Genomic DNA, 23,490 nt, shown 5'->3' on the forward strand with positions numbered 1-23,490 from the left:
ATTTCAGTTTTATTTTTGATTCATATTTATTAGCTGTATGCTTTAAATCTTAAATATTAACAAATAATTTAAGTTTATAATGTTTATTCTGTTGTCAGTTTTATCAAACAACTATTTCATTTTTTTTTTTACCATTTTCATGTTTTTACCATTAAGCCTCAAGTTTTGGAATTAGACCATGAAGAGAGTAAACTCCAGCTTGGCTTAAATAGTTCAACTTGGGTTATCATATTTTTCTACTCCCTTGGCATATAAGTACTATATAAGTACTAGAATCACAGCTGTTTCCTTTCTTACTTTTGATTTCTAAAATCATGCATTTGTTTTATGGCAAAACTTTACTGTTATGCCTATGTATAAACATTTGGCTTTTAAAATTGCTAATAGTTTTCTTTCTCATTAGGAGACTGCTACCTTATTTAAAGATTGTTAGCTTAAGATTTTAGATTGACTTTCTGCGTTTTATAATTTCATATCCTGGTTGCTTTCATTTTTTTTCCCACATTTAACATTATGGATAATAGAATATTATTTATTTGCTAACTAAAATAAAAAACCAACTGAAAACAAAAAAAACACTACCAGCATCTACAAAGACACATAGTTTATGTTTATTATTTTGTACACATTCTGGGTCTAATGTTTTTGTTGGAAAAATTCTTAGTGGAATCTGGATTTCTGTCTTTGCAAACACTTTTTTCTTAACCTGAGTTCAGGATGTTGGCTCCTATATACTAAGATGCTTTATGTACAACCTCAATTCACAAAATATTGCACTTCTTTAAGGTAGTGAGCTCAAAGTTGACATTGTCATATGTTTAATAAGAGTTGGATAAAAGAGATACATGAATATTTTTTTCTTCCCTGGCATTTCTTCTGAACATCAGTGTTCATTATTATTTTTTTGTCTTTTATCATCTGAAAACTAATTCAGTGTTTTCAGGATTATTCCTTTTCATTACTTTTTACTTTCTGCAGGTCAGTATTACTAAATTTAAGAAGTATTCTGGGTGGGGGAAAAAATCTTCTAAAATCTTCTAGTCTTGACAGGCCCTAGTAAGCAACTGTTGCCTGTTAGAGTCCTGCTGGTAGCTCTTACTCGACAGAAAAGCACCTGCTTTAATATTAAACACTCTGCTGAAGCAAATGAGTGGCATATGATTTACTAAGAGTGTAAACTGTATCTGTTGCCCAGTAACGTGTGTAGTAAAAAGACTAAATTCAAATTAGGAATTATCTACAAAAGCTAATTTTAGGTGCCTTGAGCCAGTGAAGAAGCAAAAATTACTCAGAAAACCTTGGTTCAAAACATGTGCATTACAGGGTACATTGAAAATTTAGAATTGCCTACTGAAGTTATTGAAGAGTAGTTAGTATAATACACTCCATATGGTTTACAACCTAAAGCAGGTGTGGTAGAGTAAGGGAGAATTGCTCATAGTCAGATGGCCTTTGAAGAACTGTATTTTCAGATTTATAGGTGGCCTGAGTTCATGGTGGTGATAGGTTTCACAGGGTGAGATTTTGCAGATATAGTATAGGAGGACGAGTGTAAAAAGCCACGTTGACTTGTGGTTGATTGTATTAGTGAGTAAGTTTCCTTTATATTTGGTCCATTATAGTTACCGGCGAGGATCATACACAAAGGGAATGTTTAGCACTGTTTTCCAATTCATTGTATATATTTTTAATCCTTCAATTAGGGCAAGAAGGAACCTTGAAAAATTAGTCCATTTCCCAGCCTTCAGACGGAATTCCACCTCTAAAAATCTGTGTTGATAGTTGTGTTAATATTACCTATTGTCATAATGTATTTCTGAGACCTGTTCAAATCTTAGTGGATGAGCATATTCTTTTATCTTAAGTTGAATTTGATTTAAGGGCTCTGAGATATAAGTTACTACAGGGTGTAGGGATTATTGATTTTGCTTTTAACTGTATATCTTTCCATAAGTTGAACAAAGTCTAAAATGCTTTGTCAGGTATCAGCAAATGCAAATGGCCTTTGTGTTGTCTCAAAGTAGTTAACTTTTGCATAAACTCATTAAAAGGTCTTCAGAACTTATGTCCATGTAGACATATACCAGTCCACATAGGTTTTAAGATTCTATTTTTAAGTTTAGAATTAATACTATATATTGATTATGTATTTTATGGGGCTTCCCAGGAGGCTCAGTGGTAGAGAATCCACCTGCCAGTGCTGGAGACACAGGAGATGTGGGTTGGATCCCTGGGTTGGTAAGATCCCCTGGAGTAGCAAATGGCAACCCACTCCAGTATTCTTGCCTGGGAAATTCCATGGACAGAGGAGCCTGGTGGACTGCAGTGCATGAGTCGCAAAGAGTTGGACAGGACTGAGCATGCACACATATTTTATAAAATGTAAAACTTTAGAGAGGAAAAGAAGCTCCATTAAAAATATTTTTTAAAGCATATAAGCTCTTTTCAAATTAAAGAGGATGATATTATAAAGAAATGCTCTGAAATTTACCTTTTAATCTCACTTTAGGGAAAATCTCAAGAATGCATGAAAAGATTTTGAACTGGCTAAGAGCTCTAAAGCTTTGTAGAATTTATGATTGAATACTGTGTTCTTGCTTTGATGACACATAAATTATAGATTTACATTACTTTTTTTTACAGATAAAAGATTTGGAAGAAAGATTGATTTTGTCATAATTAAGAAATCAAGTAATTTTTGACATGATTTCATATAGATGCATCTGTTTTGTTAGAGGTAAATCAAGATAAGGATGTTTTCATCCTCTTGCTGGAAGGAAGTGGTTTGGTCAGTTGAAGAGTACAGTATGATCATTTTTGTCCTTGTGACATAATAGCATTATGATTTTAAACTACTTCAGGTCTGACTCTTGCAACCCCCTGGACTGTGCCTGGCTTCCCAGTCCTTCACTATCTCCTGGAGTTTGCTCAAATTCATGTCCATTGAGTCAGTGATGCCATCTAACCGTCTCATCCTCTGCTACTCTCTCTTCCTTTTGTCTTCAGTCTTACCCAGCATCAGGATCTTTTCCAGTGAGTTGGCTTTTCTCATCAAGTGACCAAAGTATTGGAGCATCAGCTTTAGCATCAATCCTTCCAGTGAATGTTCAGGATTGATTTCCTTTAGGACTGACTGGTTTCATCTCCTTGCAGTCCAAGGGACTCTCAAGAATATTCTCCAGCATTGCAATTCAAAAGCATCAAGTCTTGGGTACTCAGCCTTCTTTATGGTCCAACTCTCACATCCATACATGACCACTGGAAAAACCATAGCTTTGACTATATGGACCTTTGTCGTCAAAGTGACATCTCTGCTTTTTAATATGCAGAGGTTTGTCATGGCTTTTCTTCCAGGGAGCAAGTGTCTTTTAATTTCATGGCTGCAGTCAACATCTGCAGTGATTTTGGAGCCCAAGAAAATCTATCATTGCTTCCACTTTTTTCCCTTCTGTTTGCCATGAAGTGATGGAACCAGATGCCATGATCTTAGTTTTCTGAATGTTGAGTTTAAGCCAGCTTTTTTGCTTTCCTCTTTCACCCTCATCAGAAAGCTCTTTATTTTCCTCTTTACTTTCTACCATTAGAATGGTATCATCTGCACATCTGAGATTGTTGATATTTTTCCCTGCCATCTTGATTCCAACCTGTGATTCATCCAGCCCAACATATCGAATGATGTACTCTGCATAGATTTTAAATAAAGAGGGTGACAGTATACAGCCTTGTCTTACGCCTTTCCCAATTTTGAACCAGTCTGTTGTTCCATGTCCAGTTCTGTTGCTTCTTTACCCGCATACAGGTTTCTCAGGAGACAGGTAGGGTGGTTTGATATTCCCATCATTTTAAGAATTGTCCACAGTGTAATCCACAAAGTCAAAGGCTTTAGTGTAGTCAATGAAGCAGAAATAGATGTTTTTCTGGAATTACCTTGCTTTCTCTGTGATCCAACAGATGTTGGCAATTTGATCTCTGATTCGTCTACCTTTTCTAAATCCAGCCTGTACATCTGGAAGTTCTCAGTTCATATACTGCTGAAGCCTGGCTTGAAAGATTTTGAACGTTACCTTACTAGCATGCGAAACAAATGCAGTTGTACAGTAGTTTGAACATTCTTTGGTATTGCAATGAAAACTGACATTTTCCAGTCCTGTGACCACTGCTGAGTTTTCCAAATTTGCTGACACACTGAGTACAGCACTTTAACAGCATCATCTTTTAGGATTTGAAATAGCTTATCTGGAATTCCATCACCTCCACTAGCTTTGTTTATAGTAATGCTTCCTAAGGCCCACTTGTCTTCACCTCCAGGATGTCTGCCTCTAGATGAGTGACCACAGCATTGTGGTTACCCAGATCATTAAGACCTTTTTTGTACAGTTCTTCTGTGATTCTTGCCATCTCTTCTTCATCTCTTCTGCTTCTGTTAGGTCCTTACTATTTCTGTCCTTTATCCTGCCCATTCTTCATTCTTGCATGAAATGTTCCCTTTCCCCAGTTTTCTGGAAGAGATCTCAAGTCTTATCCATTCTGTTGTTTTCCTCTATTTCTCAGCATTGTTCATTTAAGAAGGCCTTCTTACCTCTCCTTGCTATACTCTGGAACTCTGCATTCAGTTTGGTATACCTTTCCCTTTCTTCCTAGCTTTTCACTTCTCTTCTTTCCTCGGCTATTGGTAAAGCCTCTTCAGACAACCATTCTGCCTTAAATATCTTTTTCTTTGGGATGATTTCGATCATTGCCTCGTGTACATTGTTCCAGTCTTCTGTCCATAGCTCTTCAGGCCCTCTGTCTACCGGATGTAATCCCTTGAATCTGTTTGTCATCTCCACTGTATAACCATAAGGAAGATGATTATACCTGAATGACCTACTGGTTTTCCCTACTTTCTTCAATTTAAGCCTGAATTTTGCAATAAGGAGCTGATGATCTGAGCCACAGTCAGCTCCAGGTCTTGTTTTTACTGACTTTATAGAGCTTCTCCATCTTTGGCTGCAAAGAATATAGTCAGTCTGATTTTAATATTGACCATTTGGTGATGTCCACGTGTAGAGTTGTCTCTTGTGTTGTTGGAAGAGGGTGGTTCCTGTGACCAGTGTATTCTCTTGACCAAACTCACTTAATATTTGCCCTGCTTCTTTTTGTACTCCAAGACCAAACTTGCCAGGTATCTATTGACTTCCTACCTTTGCATTCCAATCCCCTCTGATGAAAAGCACATCTTTTTGTGGTGTTAGTTCTAGAAGGTCTTGTAAATTTTAATAGAACTAGTCTATTTCAACTTCTTTGGCATCAGTGGTTGAGGCATAGACTTGAATTACTGTGATGTTGAATTGTTTGCCTTAGAAATGAACGGAGACCATTCTGTCATTTTTTAGATTGCACCCAAGTACTGCATTTTGGACTCTTTTGTTGACTATAAGGGCTACTCCATTTCTTCTAAGGGATTCTTGCCCACAGTAGTAGATATAATGGTCATCTGAATTAAATTTGTCCATTCCTGTCCATTTTAGTTCACTGATTCCTAAGATGTAGATCTCCGCTCTTATTATCTCCTGCTTGACCACATCTAATTTATTCAGTTGCTAATTCATGTCTGACTCTTTGCAACCCCATGAACTGCAGCATGCCAGGCTTCCCTGTTCTTCACTATCTCCCTGAGTTTGCTCAAACTGATGTTCATTGAGTCAGTGATACCATCAACCATCTCGTCCTCTGGTGTCCCCTTCTCCTCTGCCGTCAGTCTTTCCCAGCATCAGGGTCTTTTCCAATGTGTCAGCTCTTTGCCTTGATTCATAAACCTATCTTTCTGTGTTCCTATGCAATAGCCTTCTTTACAGTATCAGACTTCACTTTCAGCACATCTACAACTGAGCATCATTTCCACCTTGGCCCAACTACTTCATTCTTTCTAGAGCTATTATTAATTGCCCTCTACTTTTCCCTAGTAGCATATTAGACACCTCTTGACCTGGGTAACTCATCTTCTGGTGCCATATCTTTTTGCCTTTTCATACTGTTCACGTGGTTCTTGAGGCTAGAATACTGGAATGGTTTGCCATTCCCTGCTCCAGTGGACCACATTTTGGCAGAACTCTTCACTATGACCTGTCTGTCTGGTGGCCCTGCATGGCATGGCTCTTCACTTTATTAAGTTACACCAGCCCCTTCATCAAGACAGGCTGTGATCCATGAAGGGGAGCTATACAATACCAGAATTATTGTATTGTCTGTGGATATTGATTTCAAATAGAAAATCATTTGAGAATTTGATTATTCATCTGGCTTACTATATAGTCTGGCAACTTTTTTCTTCTTCTATCCTTATCTATCTCCTAAGGTATATTCTGTCTACTGATTACATAATTAAAGAAAGTGTTGTGAACACTTTGGAAGATACTTAAGAGTAATGATAGTATTGGTACTATTATTGCCATTATTATTGATGATATGAATCTGTGGAAACAGTACAAGGATCACTACCTGAACTCTTTAATTCATTTACTCTTGTGCAGTAAGCTAGGTTCAGTGTGTTGTTTGATTTTTAATCTCATTTTTAGAAGTATAGTTTAAAAAACTAGTATTGTTATGAAGATATAGTCGCTGAGTTCTGTCTGACTCTGTGACCCCATGGACTATAGCCCGCCAGGCTCCTCTGTCCGTGGGCAAGATATATGTATAATTGACTCCAGTTTTTTTGACAATGAGTTGAACTTACTTTTTGATAACTTTTTTCATTGTCTTTAGGTCTTTAAGATTTATTGACATGTTTAATTGCCACAAATGGTTGATTACTGTTTTCCTGGAATAACTTGGATTTAGAAACTCTGGAGAACTGTCAGTTGGTTCAGTCTCAATTTTATGTAAGAGTATATAGAAGGATTAGTTTTTGGACTAATTTCAGTTCACTTAAAAAAGACATTTTATTTTTATCAGAATAAATTTTATAGTGCTAAATTTATACAGTGATATGAAGGTTCACAAGCAACATGAAATGATAGTTGAACTATGCTTAGAGTAGATGATCTTTGATACAACTGACTGCATTTTTTTTTCCTAAAATTGTAGGCTTGTTAAGGAACAGTTCAATTACGTTCAGTCAGCTCTCTTGAAATTTTTAGCCAGATTCCAAGCTTTTCATCCAGAGAATTATAGGACAGCCATGCAAACTTAATTGAAAGCTTTTGCAAAAACATTAACTGAATTCAGCCTTGAGGCACAATGGTAGATGTACTTAACATTTCAGAGTGTGTTTTTAGGGTCAGAGTAATTTTATTTATTCTGATGTTAGGATTTTCCTTTCATCACTTCTGAGAAATGTGAGGATATAATAGAAAGTTCTGTTACTGTGTTTTTTTTTCTAACACAACTGGATAATACTGATTTTTGCTCGATATTACATATGGATTCAAAGTCTCAATAGGCTTAGGTGGACAGGTTTCTAGAGAAGACCTGTGTAAACCAGTCACTGATTAGTGAGTTGGCCATTTTATTTAGTATATAAGTTGTTTGTGCATTGCTGTCCTGTCATCAGAATTACTTTTAATAAGAGATGAAAGATGCTTTTTTTGTTTTTTGATTATCATTTCTTTAGTAATGATAATACAGCAACTCAGATTTTTACTTATGGTTTAATACTGAGTATCTGTTCCTTTTTACTTTGATCATTGTTGTTCAGAGAGTTGACATTGATAAAGCAGAACTGCCTTGGATTTCTTGCTTTGTGATTTATCAGCTTATTGGGCACAGGTGGTCTTGGTTAGTCGCTGCCTTCAATTAAATGACTTTTGAGATTGACCCAAACATTAGGTTTGCACATTAGTTTTCCACTCAGGATGTTGTTTTATCACTTGAAAGGTCATGAAGTCTGTTGAAAGTGTAGTTTCTTTTTATGGATTTCTTGAAGGCCATATGCAAATCCCCTTTCAATGCTTTTCTTTCAGGATTCCTTCCCAGCAGTTTCTTACTCTGTAAGGAGGAAGACTCCCATTGTAGATTACCTAGGAATAGGAGAATAGTGTGATGTTGTTGTTGTTTTAAAGGGAAGAGGGCTGGACAGGGAATTTGAAGTTCTGAATTATTTAAAAAGCACATTTTCCTGACCTATATTAGATACATAAAATGATTTCAGTTCAGTGTAGTTCTTGAAATTGTTATGTTAACTTGAAAGATATAGGTAATCAGCTATCAGTCACAGATATTTATGTTACTATACCTTTACATGTTTACTAAATTGTAAACTGCTAAACTTAATTTTTGCAAGTAAATGAGAAGCCATGAAATTTTGAAAACGGGAACTTATGACAATTGTAAATTACAATGATTTTTGTGTTTTTGGACTTTACAGCTTGTAGTCTTTTAAACAGATGCAGTGCAGTTTTCACAGAAGTATTTGTGTGTAGGGGCTTAGGGGTGAGAAATTAGCTAAAACAAATTGAATCCAGATCTGCCGTAGAGAATCCTATCAGTTTTTCTGATAGCACTAAATCAGTGTCTAGCACACTACATGTTTTATTTCTTATGTCCCTTTGTTTTCCTTTTCCTTGAGAATGTAAACTTTATGAAGGCAGATGTTTGTCCATTTTGTTCAGTGCTGGGACTCTTGCAGCTAAAGTGGTCCCCCCCTACCAGCACATACAAACTTTGCAATTTTTCCTATAAGGGAGAATGGACTATTTAAATGCAAAATCTTTCTAACCAGTATTCTGCCATTTTCTTTCCATTTCTGAATGTTTGTATTTTTTTTTCTTTTGTAACTTTAAGAGAAGTGTATGTTGATAGTGCTCATTCTTATAAACGATTGTATCTGATTGTTTTTCTGTTACTGAAAACTTCTTGGGGATTTTAGTAGCTGAATCCAGAATTTTCTTCAATTATATTTTGCCTTGTGCTTCTTTTTTTTTTTTTTTTAAGCACATCTGCTACATAAATAAATCTGCTTTTCCTATTACATTTTTTTTTTAAGGGTGATAAAAACTGTATTTATTTTTTTTTTCTTTTTTTTTTTTTTTTGGTTTTAGTTTTTTATTTTTTAAATTTTAAAATCTTTAATTCTTACATGCATTCCCAAACATGAACCCCCCTCCCACCTACCTCCCCATAACATCTTTCTGGGTCATCCCCATGCACCAGCCCCAAGCATGCTGCATCCTGCGTCAGACATAGACTGGCGATTCAATTCACATGATAGTATACATGTTAGAATGTCATTCTCCCAAATCATCCCACCCTCTCCCTCTCCCTCTGAGTCCAAAAGTCCGTTATACACTTCTGTGTCTCTTTCCCTGTCTTGCATACAGGGTCGTCATTGCCATCTTCCTAAATTCCATATATATGTGTTAGTATACTGTATTGGTGTTTTTCTTTCTGGCTTACTTCACTCTCTATAATCGGCTCCAGTTTCATCCATCTCATCAGAACTGATTCAAATGAATTCTTTTTAATGGCTGAGTAATACTCCATTGTGTATATGTACCACAGCTTTCTTATCCATTCATCTGCTGATGGACATCTAGGTTGTTTCCATGTCCTGGCTATTATAAACAGTGCTGCGATGAACATTGGGGTGCATGTGTCTCTTTCAATTCTGGTTTCCTCGGTGTGTATGCCCAGCAGTGGGATTGCTGGGTCATAAGGTAGTTCTATTTGCAATTTTTTAAGGAATCTCCACACTGTTCTCCATAGTGGCTGTACTAGTTTGCATTCCCACCAACAGTGTAGGAGGGTTCCCTGCCTTGTGCTTCTGTATAATTTAAAATCCTTAAGTAGTATTGTTTGTTCAAGACCTTTTATATTTTTAATTTAATAAATACTCAAGAGTTTCCTCCAACTGAATTTTCCTTGTTTCAGAGTTATTATACATATAGGTAGTTTAACATAGACTGGAAATTTAAAAACAAACTTTTAAGTTATGTGACTTTCTTGCTCCTTTTATTATGTAATTTAATCAATAATTGAATTCTGCATTATCCTTTCTCCTTCTGGTACAGAGCTTTTACAAAAAGAAATCTGCGAACTTTTTTTTTTAATTACGAAGATTGATGACTTTTCACTCATTTCAGTGCTGAAAGGCATTTTTTTTTCCCTTTACCTTCAAATCCCTTTATGTATTTTTTTATTCTTCCTCTGAGGGAAGTGGGTTTTTCTCCTTGTTTGTCTTCAGGCAACATTTCATCTACATGGGATCTATTGAAGCTTTTAGAAAATATATGTTTCTTTTAATAGTTGTGTATTTTGAGGCCCTTAATTGGGATAATTTTGTTAGAAAAGCAGAAAGATTTATGAATATAAAAGAAAATACTGGATGAGTTTTTTTCTTCTTTCTTGTTTTCCTTTCTTAAGAACAGAATTTTTAATGTATTTGTAGAATATTTACTACGTACAAGGATATGATAGAAATGTATTACAGTTCATCTTGTGCATCATACTTTCTTGCTATGATTTGCCTGAAGTTTGTCTTACTACTTTGTAGAGGAATATGTTAGTTTAATGGCTAGTTTATTTTACTGTGAACTCAACAGTATAAATTTTAAAAATGCAGAAATAATTTGAAAACTATGTGGATTTAGAAATGGCATTATTTAAAAGCTAAACACAAATAACTTACGTTGGTCCTTGAGCTTGACTCTTAAGTAGATATTTATAGGGAACTATTAGATCATCTACAATTAATGTAATTTAAGAAGATATTCCAGATTAACCATAATTCTGTTTACTATTCTGAATTTAGAAAAATTAGAATTTTTGTTTTTTGGTAAATTGTCTAGTGGTTATGACCATGGATTTAGGTGTTAATCCCTGCTCCCCTGTTTATTTGTGTATTGGGTTGCATATTACTTGACCCCTTTGAGACTGAGTTTCCTACTTGTAAAACTGGAGAGAAGAATATCAACTTCCCCACAGGATGCAATAAATGAAATGATAAATGCTTATTAGCACAGTGTCCAAGCACATGCCAAGGTTATTTTTATTAATATATCATTATATACTTTTAGCTGTTATATAATTTTTATGAATGCATAATATGTTTTGTTAATTACTTTATTTCAACTCCTCTCTGGTTGCTGCATCTCAATTGAATATTAATATGTGTTTTCGATGTAATTGACTTCATCTCTTCTGTGCCTTTTGAGAGATGGCTTATTGTCTATATGCTTTCTGTAACAGTCAGTGAACATTATTGCTGCTATCTGTCTCACTTCAGATTTGGATTACACAAACACAGCTTCTTGGTCAGAGGTCAAAAAGGCAAAAACCGTAATCAAAAGGTTCAAGTGGGCCTTGCCTTATAAAATAATAACCTAAGTGCTTATTTTCTTATATTTGAGAGTTGTTCTTGACCACTCTTCCTGAGTTTCACAATTGTATAGCTGATAATATAGTTTAATATAATAATGTTGCTATTACATAGATTTAAAAAAAATTTTTTTACATAGATTTTTTAATTCCTCCTGAAATAGAAGTAAATTCAAATAGCAATAATATATGAATAGCTTACCTCTTAAAATATTTTTTATCAAAATCTTTGTAATAAAAAATTATACTCCCTTAAATACCCTTCTTTCTCAATTCATGATCATTAGGTGACAATTTTCAATTCTTTTAGCTTCTCTTCTTGTATCTATTTCCACATAATATTCTTCTATTGTTCTTTCTTAATTTATGACTTTTAGATATCACTGAATCATTTCTTGTTAGAGTGAGTGAGGATTTAACTAATTTAAATCCTCTTCCCATTCATTATCTTCCCATTTCTAAAATTAATTATGTCAAATTTTTGTGAGACAGTATTCAGTTCAGTTGCTCAGTCGTGTCTGACTCTTTGCGACCCCATGAACTGCAGCACACCAGGCCTCCCTGTCCATCACCAACTCCTGGAGTCCACCCAAACCCATGTCCATTAAGTCGGTAATGCCATCCAGTCATCTCATCCTCTGTCATCCCCATCTTTCGCAGTATTAGAGTCTTTTCAAATGAGTCAGCTCTTCACATCAGGTGGCCAAAGTATTGGAGTTTCTTTCAGCTTCAGCATCAGTCCTTCCAATGAACACCCAGGACTGATTTCCTTTGTTGTATGTAGTTCAGTAAATATTGTTTACTGCTGAGTCAAGTAGTGTAATACAATAACATTTTCTCTAGGATAACTATTAACTTTGCTCAGTTTTTGTTTTTGTTTTTGGTGTGTGAATCAGTTGTTGTTTAGTCACTAAGTCATGTCCAACTCTTTGCTACCCTGTGGACTGCAGCATGCCAGGCTTCTTTGTCCTTCACCATCTCCTGGAGTTTGCTCAAACTCATGTCCATTGAGTTGGTGATACCATCTAACCATCTCATCCTGTGTTGCCCCCTTCTCCTCCTAATTTCAATCTTTCTCAGCATCAGTGTTTTCCAGAGAGTTGGCTCTTTGCATCAGGTGGTCAAGTATTGGAGCTTTAGCATTAGTCCTCCCAATGAATATTCAGGATTGATTTCCTTTAGAATTGACTGATTTGATCTTACTGTCCAGGGGACTCTCAAGAGTCTTCTCCAGCACCACTGTTAAAAAGCATTGATTCTTCAGTGCTCAGCCTTCTTTATGGTTCAGTTCTAGCATCTGTATGTGACTACTGGAAAATCCATAGCTTTGGCTATATGGACCTTTGTTGGCAAAGTGATGTCTCTGCTATTTAATGCACTATCTAGGTTTGTCATAGGTTTTCTTCCAAGGAGCAAACGTCTTTTAATTTTGTGGCTGTGGTCACTGTTCGCAGTAGTTTTGGAGCCCAAGAAAATAAAGTCTGCCATTGTTTCTACTTTTTCCCCATCTATTTGACGTGAAGTAATGGGAACAGATGCCATGATCTTCATTTTTTGAATGTTGAGTTTTAAGCCAGCGTTTTCATCTTTAGTTCCTCTTCCCTTTCTTCATTAGAGTGGTATCAATGCATATCTGAGGTTGTTAATATTTCTTCCTGCAATTTTGATTCTAGCCTGTGATTCATCAAGCCCAGCATTTCACATGATGTACTGTGCATATACGTTAAGTAAGCAAGGTGACAATGTACAGCCTTGACGTACTCCTTTCCCAACTTTGAGCCAGTCCATTGTTCTGTGTCCGGTTCTAACTGTTGCTTCTTGACCTGTACACAGGTTTCAAAGAGACAGGTAAGGTGGCCTGGTATTCCTATCTCATTAATAATTTTCCACAGTTTGTTGTGATCCACACGGTCAAAGGCTTTAGAGTAGTCAGTGAAGCAGAAATAGATGTTTTTTTTTTTTAATTTTCCTTGCTTTTTCTATGATCCAATAGATGTAAATCAGTAATTCTTCCTATATGCTCCCACAAAATCTTTCTCAGTACTGGTTTCTTCGAAGACAAAATCATTAGATAATGTCCATTGTTTTTCTCTAAACCTGAGTATTTCTTAATCTCATCTATGTTTGATCTTCAGTATTCTAGATTCCACATCTTCTATTTTGATATATTGCATTCCCTTGTTTTGGAGGAGAGTATCCTCCAGTAGCTTCTTGAGAACAGATGTGTTGAAGTTAAATTTTTTGATATCTTACATAGCTAAGCGTGTTTTTTATTTAAAAGCTTATATTTGAATGATAGTGTGGCTGGCTGTGGAATTTTACATTCAAAGTCATTCACTTTATAATTTTGGGGGTGTTTCATCGTTTACATTTCCATGTAGCTCTTGAAAAGTTTAATGGCAGTCTGAATTCTGTTTATCTCTGGAATCTTATTATCCTCAGTATTATGAAATTTTACTTTGATATGCCTTATTGTAGGCCTTTTAATGTTTTAAGCTGTGCACTGGTGAGCCTTTTCAATCTAGCAACTTATGTTCTTCAGTTCTTTGAGATTTTTTTGGTATTATTTCTTCATGACTTCCTTTTGGTCTCTTACCTCCTTTATTTCCTTTATTCTCAGTTTCTATAACATGCCTCCTTGGATTGCTTGGCTAGTTTTCTCCAGTCGTTTTTTTTCTAGTTTTCCTGTGTTCTTTGTCTTTTTGATTCTTGTAGAATTTTTCAACACTGTATTTCTAAACTTCCATTGAATTTTTGAGCTTGTTAGGTGGTGCTAGTGGTACAGAACCTGCATGCCACGGCAGGAGACACAAGAGACCCAAGTTCTGTCTCTGGGTTGGGAAGATCCCCAGGAACGCAACGCACTTCAGTATTCGTGCCTAGCAAACCCCATGAACAGAGGAACCTGGTGGGCTATATATAGTCCACGGGGTCGCAGAGTCAGACAGGACTGAAGTGGCTTCACATGTATATATACATTGAATTTTTACTCTTCCATCAAATTTTTAACGTCTAATTCTCTGAATATTTTCCCCCCAGAATCTCGTTTGTGTCCCATGGATAGTATCTAGTCTGTCTGAAAAGTATTAGTTGCTTTAAAAGATTTTTTTTGCTATTTACTTTGGTTCCCTTTATTTCTTTATTTTTCTTCCTTTTTCTGTTTGTTTTTCAGGTTAGAGGCCTACTTCAGTTCTGTCTTAAATGTTGTCTGTCCATTCATGTTTAGTTATCCTGTAGACATGTGATGACGTATACCTTAGTACACTTCAGATGATTGCAGAAGTAGAGCTTAGGGGACAAGATTGTATGTGAATGGCTATCAGAGAAACTGAGTTGGCATTGGCTACTGTGAACAGTAAAGGACTTCTTAGCTTTTTAATATTTTGTGTTTTAATTATTATGCTCTTTGAATTTTGAGAAGGTTAGAGCCTCTGCTATCTACTATTTATTTTTAGAGGCAAAAAATTCGCATATCTAGATCAGCACTCTCCAGTTTACTAGCCGTATGTGGCTATTTAAACTTAATTACAATAAAATAAAGTTTAAAATTCCATTCCTCAGTTGTACTGGCCACATTTCAAGTCTTTGGTACCTACTTCATGTGTCAGTGATTTTCTGGAACCTTCCCAGGTTAACACAATTTACATTACATTGATAATTCCACAAATACTGTGTAGTGCCTGAGACTTGGAGCTTAACAAAAAGTGTAATTTATTCAGCCATCATAATTGTCACGTTGCTACTCTTCTTCAAAGCTTCGGGTTGTGGTAAGAACTTTCCTTATTAAGTGGATTAAAATTGTCGTAACTGTCTTTATTTGACTTCTCTGGCTTTAGTTTTGTTTGTTTTCTTCCCAGACAGTGCAGTGCTTGCTGGACAGTGGTGCTGATATTAACAGACCAAATGTATCAGGAGCCACTCCACTGTACTTTGCTTGCAGGTATGATATTTTATATTGCCTGATGCTTTCATTAAAGAAAGTTGTATCTGCTGTATTTGCAAACGCAAACATACTTTTATATTTTCTAAAACTCTTGTTTTCCCAGAAATACTGTGCTCCCTTTTAAGAAGACTTATATAGCATTATGTTTCTTTTATTTAACTGCATGATGAAAAGTGTTTTATACTGCCAGTGTTTTCATATGTCATAAGTGGAAGCTTTTGATTTACTTGATTACTTAAATTTTAGGCTAATTACTTGGTAAGTAATAAGAAGAGTGTATCAATAATCCAGTAATTTCCATCATTTTCTTTATCGAGTACCAGCTTAGTTTCAATAGGATAAGCTATTAAAGCATGTCTTAGTTCAGAGCTGTGTCTTTGCTTTCTCTGGATTTGTAACTTAAAAAATATTCTTTAATCATTCTTATTAAATTTTAAGTTATGCATTAAGTTGTTTTTATACTTTTGTCTTAGTTCATTTTCTTTAAGCATACTTTTTATTCATTGATTCATTCATGTAATAAGCAAACATTTATTTAGTACAGAGAAGGCAATGGCAACCCACTCCAGTACTCTTGCCTGGAAAATCCCATGGATGGAGGAGCCTGGTAGGCTGCAGTCCATGAGGTCGAGAAGTTGGACACGACTGACTGACTTCACTTTCACTTTTTACTTTCATGCATTGGAGAAGGAAATGGCAACCCACTCCAGTATTCTTGCCTGGAGAGTCCCAGGGATAGGGGAGCCTGGTGGGCTGTCGTCTATGGGGTCGCACAGAGTCGGACACGACTGAAGCGACTTAGCAACTTAGCAGCAATGTGCCATGTAGTATTATAGGCATTAGTGATACAGTCTAAATAAACCCCAGTCCTTAAGGAGCTGACAGTGTAATAATACACATACCTCCCCCCCAACCCCATACAGTATGTTCAATTAGTTGCAGTTAGGAGCAGTTCACAGTACACTTAATTTTTCTTTTTGGTTTAGATTATAAGAATTGTAGTATTTATTTAGGCTCCCTATTTTAGCTGTAATGCTCTCCAGAAAGCTCTTTTCTTTTTCATGTCATTTTACCAGAGGTTTAAAAAAATTTTTTTGTCGCACTGTGTTGCTTGCAGGATCTTATTTCCTTGACCAGGGGTTGAACTTGAGACCTGGCGGTAAAAGAGCTGAGTCCTAACCACTGGGCCGCCCAGGAATTCCCTGGAGATTTGTTTTAGATGAAACATCTGCTTTTCTCCTTGTTTAACTTCTCTTTTAAGGTCTCTAATGTTGCTTTGCTCTGACTAATTCAAATCATTAAGCCTTCAATTAGAACACAAAGACTTCTGAATCTCTAGACCTCTAGATCTTTCCTGAATCCAGGTTTTTTCTCATGTTATACTTAAAATTCAATTACTTGGCTAGAATACCCTACCCCTTCCTTTTTTAGTGTCCTGAATTTATGAATAATATCATTGATTTCCTGAAATTATATCCTATCTTGAGGGCTTATCTCTAGATTAGACCTTTCTTTGAAACTTCAGATTTGAATGTCCAGTTCTTGATTTATATCATCACTTGGACGTCTCAGAGAATCTCAACTGTTGACATATCCAACATATTGCTTCTGATTTCCTTTTCAAGGCTTTTCTCCAGTTTTTCTCATCTCAGTCATTGGAACCCGTATCTTCTCAGTTGTGTAAGCCAGAAACTAATCATTATTTTTTATTTCTCTTTATCTCTCTCACTGACCCTCAACTTGGAGTACATTAGTAAGTTCTATAATTTCCACTTTGAGAATACATTCTGAATCTCATCACTTCTCTCCACCTTGCTAAACCATTTTAGTTAAAGTTGTAATCTCTTGTTTAGAATACTGCAATAGCCTATTAACTGGTCTTCCTGATTCCTCTGTTGTTTCCCTACCTTCTGTTCTTTCCTCAGAAGCCATGGTGACCTTCTAAAACATGATTTGGCTGTTATCTCTTTGTGTTTAAACCTTGTATTTAAACTTTCCAGTGCCTCTTTATTGAATTTCCATTAAAATCCAAACTCTGCCTTCTTTCCTGGAGGAGAAATTGGCAACCCACTCTAGTATTCTTGTCTGAAAAATCCCGTGAACAGAGGAGCCTGCCAGGGTACATTTCATGGGGTCACAAAGAGTTGGACATGACTGAGCAACTGAGTATGCATGTACGCCTTCTTCCACGAAACCTGCGTGGTCTGACCCTGCTTAGCTCACTGTGGTTCAGCCACATTGTTTTTCTTTGAGTTCCTCAAATGCAGTGGATTTTTTCCAGTAGGCTTTTCTACGTGCTGTTTGTTTTGCCTGAAATGTTCTTCCGTAGACTTTCTATGTGACTGACTCCATGTGCTTCATTGTTAATTTTTAGGAGGGAATTCCTGACCAATCTAAGTAGGCCTCTCTGCATATTTCCTATCACAGCATCATGATCATTTCCTTCATAGCACTTTGTATTTTATAGTGTTTATTTACTGGTTTATAATGTGTCTCCCTGCTGGACTGAAAGCCCAGTGAAAGAAAGAATTTTGTCTTATTCATCACTTTATATTCCTTGTGTGGTACAGTGCTTTGTGCTTAGATGCTTGCAAATGTTTTTGAATGAGTAAATCACTGTAATTACATTTTTAAAAGCTATCTTATGTAAAACAATGCTATGGGTACTGGTAAAATATAGGTATATTAGTGTTGCACTTAACTGTGATATTCGTATAGTTAGTCTGAGCATAGGGATGTGTAAAAGAATTTTTTAGAAGTGCTTTCTGCTAGTATTATATATCCGTCATTAAGTTTTAACTGAGCAAACATTATATCTCACTGAACAAAGATGGTTAAGCAAATGCGATTAAAATTGAAACTAGAAAATAAATTCATTTTGTAGCAGGATGATAAATATGGAACATGGAAGATGATTCATTTTGTAGGCGACTTCTAACTGTATTCATGATATCTAAAGGTATACATTAGGACTTCCCGGTATACGTTAAAAATTATAAATTATTCCCAATGTATTGTCTCCCATAAAAGGGAAAGGAAAGTGAGAAATAGAACAAGTTGATCTTGTAGACAAGTTACAGGGCTCTAAGATAGAAAAGCTGAACTTAATGTAAGTTTTTGTTGTTGAGAGATGTTAGTAGGTATATCATGTGTCTCAGTCAAGGATCAGCTGAAACAGGTGTTTTTTTTTTAAATTAAATTGAGAAGGTATTGAAATGTATAGGAGGTGGGGTTCAAATCACAGCCCCCAAACTATGCAACTTCTTGACCTCTGAAACTTTGTTTCTTTGTGAAATGGAAATACTGATACATACCTTGTGCTAATTAAATAAGATGGCTTATTTAAAGCATCCTGCAGAGGATTTTGCACTTGGTAGTTGGGAGACGCTCACTCAGCCCTAGCACACTTTTCCGCACCCCGGGAGCACAGAGTTGTTTTGTCCTCATTCAGTTTCATTGCTCTGCAGGTTTTTCTAAGAAGTTTGACTCTTATCCCATAGTACAGGCAAGCCTTTTCTTTCTTCCTTTGTATTCTATTCTAATTCTGAACACTATTTAATAAAATAATACTTCTGTGAATGAGTCATTTCAGATTGCTTTCGAACTAAAATTATGACAGGAAGTATCTCCTGGCTTTTCCTCTCTAGGTATTTTGTACGAGAATTAGGATAATTCACTAGATTTTTTTCATGTGGACTATAAACACACATTGACTTTCTCCTTCTGCCCAGATCTTCAGGTGCCTTTGTTTTCAAGACTTTTATATGGTATCTGCAAATGCTTCAGATCCTTAAATGATTAGGTTGGTTTTGTATTCAGTCATAATACTTCCCATTCCCTTAACTTGGTTCTTTTAATAAAGGTTTGGATGTATAGTGATTTTCAAATAGTTTGTGTAACTGCAGATAACTTTTATTCTGTTAAGGAAAGCAAGGTTTAGCTGGGGTTATATAAATTCAATAAATTAGAGAGATTTTTATGGCATTTTGGAGGTCTGTAATAAAAGTGAGAGAGGTAAGATTCTGAACCTGGTTTACAACTACTACCGGGCAACTCCTTTCAGTTAGGAAATCCACTACAAAGTAGCTACATAAAACAGTCCATAGACTCAAAATTGCAAACTTTAAGAATAGGAAAGAACCATTATTAGAAAATACAGCCTCTTTATTTCATCAGCAGTTCCAAAAAATGTTGTGATATGTGTACTATATGCACATTAGCCAAGTTTTCAAATTGTATCATTGCAAGAGCCTAAAGTTGGAGACCTGAAAGTTCTTGAGAAATCAGTTCTAAGTGTTTTAGAAATACTACTTTAGAAATACAGAAATAAAACCTGTAGTGTTCCCTTTGCCAGCCCAGGGAAAAGTCCTACAACGCCTGGGTATGTGTAGGTGGCAGGAGATGTCTGTAAGGCCACACCTTTCGCCCCTCCTCTCCCGCCTCCTCCCCCTTCTCCCTCCTTCCTGGCTTCCTTTCCTCCCTTGAAATCTTTAATGTTAGTACTTGGATTCTTGTATTTAAGGGCTTCCCTGGGGATGCAGAGGTTAAAGCGTCTTCCTGCAATGTGGGAGACCTGGCTTCAATCCCTGGGTCGGGAACATCCCCTGGAGAAGGAAATGGCAACCCACTCCAGTATTCTTGCCTGGAGAATCCCATGGACAGAGGAGCTTGGCGGGCTACAGTCCACAGGTCGCAAAGAGTCGGACACAACTAAGCAACTTCACTTTGCCAACTTCCTAGTTTCCATGAAATACATTGGCACTTCCTTGAAGGGAGTTATCTCAATCAGTATAAAAAAATAAGTTGAATTGTAAAGAATAGTTAATGAGCACATGTTTGTAGTTATTTGAACTGAAAAATCTTTCATGCAGCATTTTGAGAAGTCTGTAACAGGATAATCTTCTTTGCAATTTTTTCACATGAGTCACTTGTGACCCTAATGAGATTATGCAGATTTTATGTATTATAGTAATTGTTTCTTTTAACTTATTTTTGAAATTAAATGCCACCTGGTTACAGATGAGATTTTAATGTAGTTTTGGAAATTACTCCAGCTTCATAAGAATGTCATAGTGATATTTTTTCCTTGATATTAATTATTCTTGTTGCTATATGTGGTAAGAAATTAATCCCAAATAAATTATTATTCAAGGTTTTTTGTTATTATTTTTTGGTAGCTCAGTACCTTATTTAATGCTCACTTGTCAAAAGAATGGTAATCTAAAATTAGAGCCCGTTATATAACTCAACAGATAACATTGAGTACATGTTATAAGCCAATTGCCCTGCTTGGTGTTATGGAACAAATTATTGTCAAGAACTTTACAGTTTAGTTGGGAAGATTGCTCATCTGACCCAGGTAGTGAATAATTGTAAAAGAAATGTCACTAAAGTCGAACAGAACAGCTTTGTAAATCTGGGGTTTTCATAACCTTAGTATGAGTACTAGTACTAAGTGACTTCATTCCTGTCTGACTCTTTGTGAACTTTGGGTCCTAGCAAAGAAAATCATTGTTTCCTTAAGTAAACTCGAGTTAGTTTCTTTTCTCATAGTCCTTATTTTTAGGTATTATACAGACTAGGACAGTGTTATTTGTAAAATAATTACTGTTAACTATATAATACATAATGTGGTGGCCAGCACTTCCACCTGAAATGATGCTTGATGAAGACTTATCTTAATGTAGACTAGTAAAATTAGTTTCTGTCGCTTTTGGAGGGATTACTGATTTACTTGGTTGCTCGATTTTCTGCTTTTTCAGAGTTAATTAGACACTGTTCTTAAGTTATTTTTCATCTGTTGATATTTGTTTTAAGGAAGGTAATCAGCATTATAATAAAGTTTCAAGAGAGTGATACACCAATATCTGCCACCAGGTTAATACTAGGATGCTGTTTTTGAAATTAATTTCAGTTAAACTTTATGCAGTGTCATTTTGTGGAAGAGAATGAGTAGGTTGCTTTTATCTAAGTTTCTAATAATCTGTATAGTCTTTATCTCTATGAAATAACATACCTTTTTAGGTAACAGTACTGTGGGAAGAGTATCGGTCTAGAAAACCAGAGATATGAGTTCGAGTTTCACTTGTGCTTGAGTAGTAGTTTACTCTTTGAAGCTGTATGACTTCCTTGGGCATTTTGTAAAAGTAGCTTTAAATAATGAAACCTAGAGGCTTTACTGGTGGCTCAATGGCACCACACTCCAGTATTCTTGCCTGGAAAAATGGATGGAGGAGCCTGGTAGGCTGCAGTCCACGGGGTTGCTAAGAGTTGGGCACGACTGAGCGACTTCACTTTCCCGCGTTGGAGAAGGAAATGGCAACCCACTCCAGTGTTCTTGCCTGGAGAATCCCAGGGATTGGGGAGCCTGGTGGGCTGCCATCTATGGGATCGCACAGAGTCGGACACAACTGAGGTGACTTAGCAGCAGCAGCAGCAGTGTTAAAGAATCTGCCTGCCAGTGCAGGAAACATGTGTTTAATCCCTGGATTGGGAAGATCCCCTGGAGAAGGGAATGGCTACCCACTCCAGTATGTTTGCCTGGAGAATTCCATGGACAGAGGAGCCTGGTGGGCTATGATCCATGGGGTCAGAAAGAGTCAGACACAACTGAATGACTAACACTTCCACTTTCAGGGATTTCCCTGGTGGGTCAGTGGTAAAGAATCTGCCTGACAGTGCAGGAGACATGGGTTTGATCCCTGGTCCAGGAAGATCCCACATGCCTTGGAGCAACTAAGTCCGTGTGCCACAGCTACTGAGCCTGTGCTCTAAAGCCAGGGGACTGCAATTATTGAGCCCATGTGCAGCAAACTGTTGAAGCCCGAGCGCTCTAGAGCCTATGCTCCACAACAGGGGAAGCCACTGCAATGAGAAGCCCATGCACCACAACTAGAGAAAAGCCCAAGCAGCAACTAAGACCTAGCACAGCCAAAAACATTAAATAAAAAAAATATTAAAAAAAAAATAATGAAATCTAGAGTCTAGTGGTTGTAACTCCCAGAACAACGTCTTTCTGGCTTAGAGTGGTTGCTACACCTACCTGAAAGAGCAAATTGAGCAAATAGGGCATGTGGATAAGAATTTTTCATCATAGGTCAGATTGAATAGCTGTCAGCAGAAACCAGACTGAGTGGGCTGATAAAATGAAGGTTGGAAATTAGATAGTATTTTTTGCTAATTAATCTCCCCCCATTAATTTATTTTGATTTTTGTCTTTTCTCCTTCTTTTATTTTTCACCAAGTATTGAAGCGTCATAAAATGTACACTTGTTTTTTGTATTGACATTCTTTTGGACTAAGAAATCTGGAAACTTGGACCTTTGTGGTGGAAAGCAGGTCAGGCTAGAATTGAGAAGAAAGTGATTGAAAGAAAAAAAAACAGCATAAGCCTGAGTAGCAGCAACTTATCTCAAAATGTTTTGAGTTATTGTAGTAATATGTGCCAAGTAATATGTCAATTCTGAGATTCACTAGGTCAGTTTCTTATCTACATTATTAAGGTATGACTTAACATTGGTAAGTTTTTCTAACTGTTGAGGTTGTAGTTCAGATCTTCCTCTCAGTGTGTCAAAATTGTCATCCTCCGTTGATTGATGCTAACTGTCCATAACTTGTTTCAAAAGACATTTTTATGTCTTATTAAAAAGATCATATGTTAACTTGGTTCTGTTTCTATACAGTCATGGTCAGAGAGACACAGCACAGATTCTTCTGTTACGAGGAGCCAAGTATCTGTCAGATAAAAATGGAGTAACCCCTCTGGATTTATGTGTACAGGTATGTTGTTAATGTATATTCCTACTGTAGGCTACCCATTCCAGTATTCTTGGGCTTCCCTTGTGGCTCAGCTTGTAAAGAATCCACCTGCAATGCGGGAGACCTGAGTTTGACCCCTGGGTTGGGAAGTTCCCCTGGAGAAGAAAATGGCTAACCACTCCAGTATTCTGGCCTGGAGAATTCCACAGACTGTATAGTCCATGGGGTCACAAAGAGTCAGCCATGACTGAGCGACTTTCACTTCACGTCACTTTACTTTCTAATAGAAACTGAGACAGGTAAGATCGTTTTTTTTTTCCTCAAGTGAGAGGATGGGTGCAAAGATTCTTAGTCTGTTAAGAATTTGATCTTTAAAAGAAACTGTGATAGTATAAGAAATATATATTTGCCTATATCCCAGTTACGAACACAAGAGGTTCTAAGACCCTTGGAATCTCCAAAGTAATAAGAATGTCTTTTGTGTTTTAATGAGATGA

The 23,490-nt window shown here is 36.4% G+C and overlaps 1 protein-coding gene across 5 annotated transcripts in view; it reads left to right on the top strand.

Annotated features, from left to right (window-relative positions):
* Window positions 1-23,490, top strand: part of HACE1 (HECT domain and ankyrin repeat containing E3 ubiquitin protein ligase 1) — a 107,145-nt gene that overhangs the window by 21,824 nt on the left and 61,831 nt on the right. For 3 of the 5 annotated variants that reach the window (XM_069599198.1, XM_069599199.1, XM_069599200.1), the window contains 2 exons: window positions 15,150-15,232; window positions 22,918-23,014. In XM_069599198.1, coding sequence (XP_069455299.1) covers window positions 15,150-15,232; window positions 22,918-23,014 — 180 coding nt within the window. The remainder of the gene's footprint in view (window positions 1-15,149; window positions 15,233-22,917; window positions 23,015-23,490) is intronic. The other 2 variants (XM_069599201.1, XM_069599202.1) reach the window with 1 other exon arrangement.

The sequence above is a fragment of the Ovis canadensis genome, chromosome 8 (assembly GCF_042477335.2).
Source record: "Ovis canadensis isolate MfBH-ARS-UI-01 breed Bighorn chromosome 8, ARS-UI_OviCan_v2, whole genome shotgun sequence".
In the NCBI taxonomy this organism is placed as follows: Eukaryota; Metazoa; Chordata; class Mammalia; order Artiodactyla; family Bovidae; genus Ovis; species Ovis canadensis.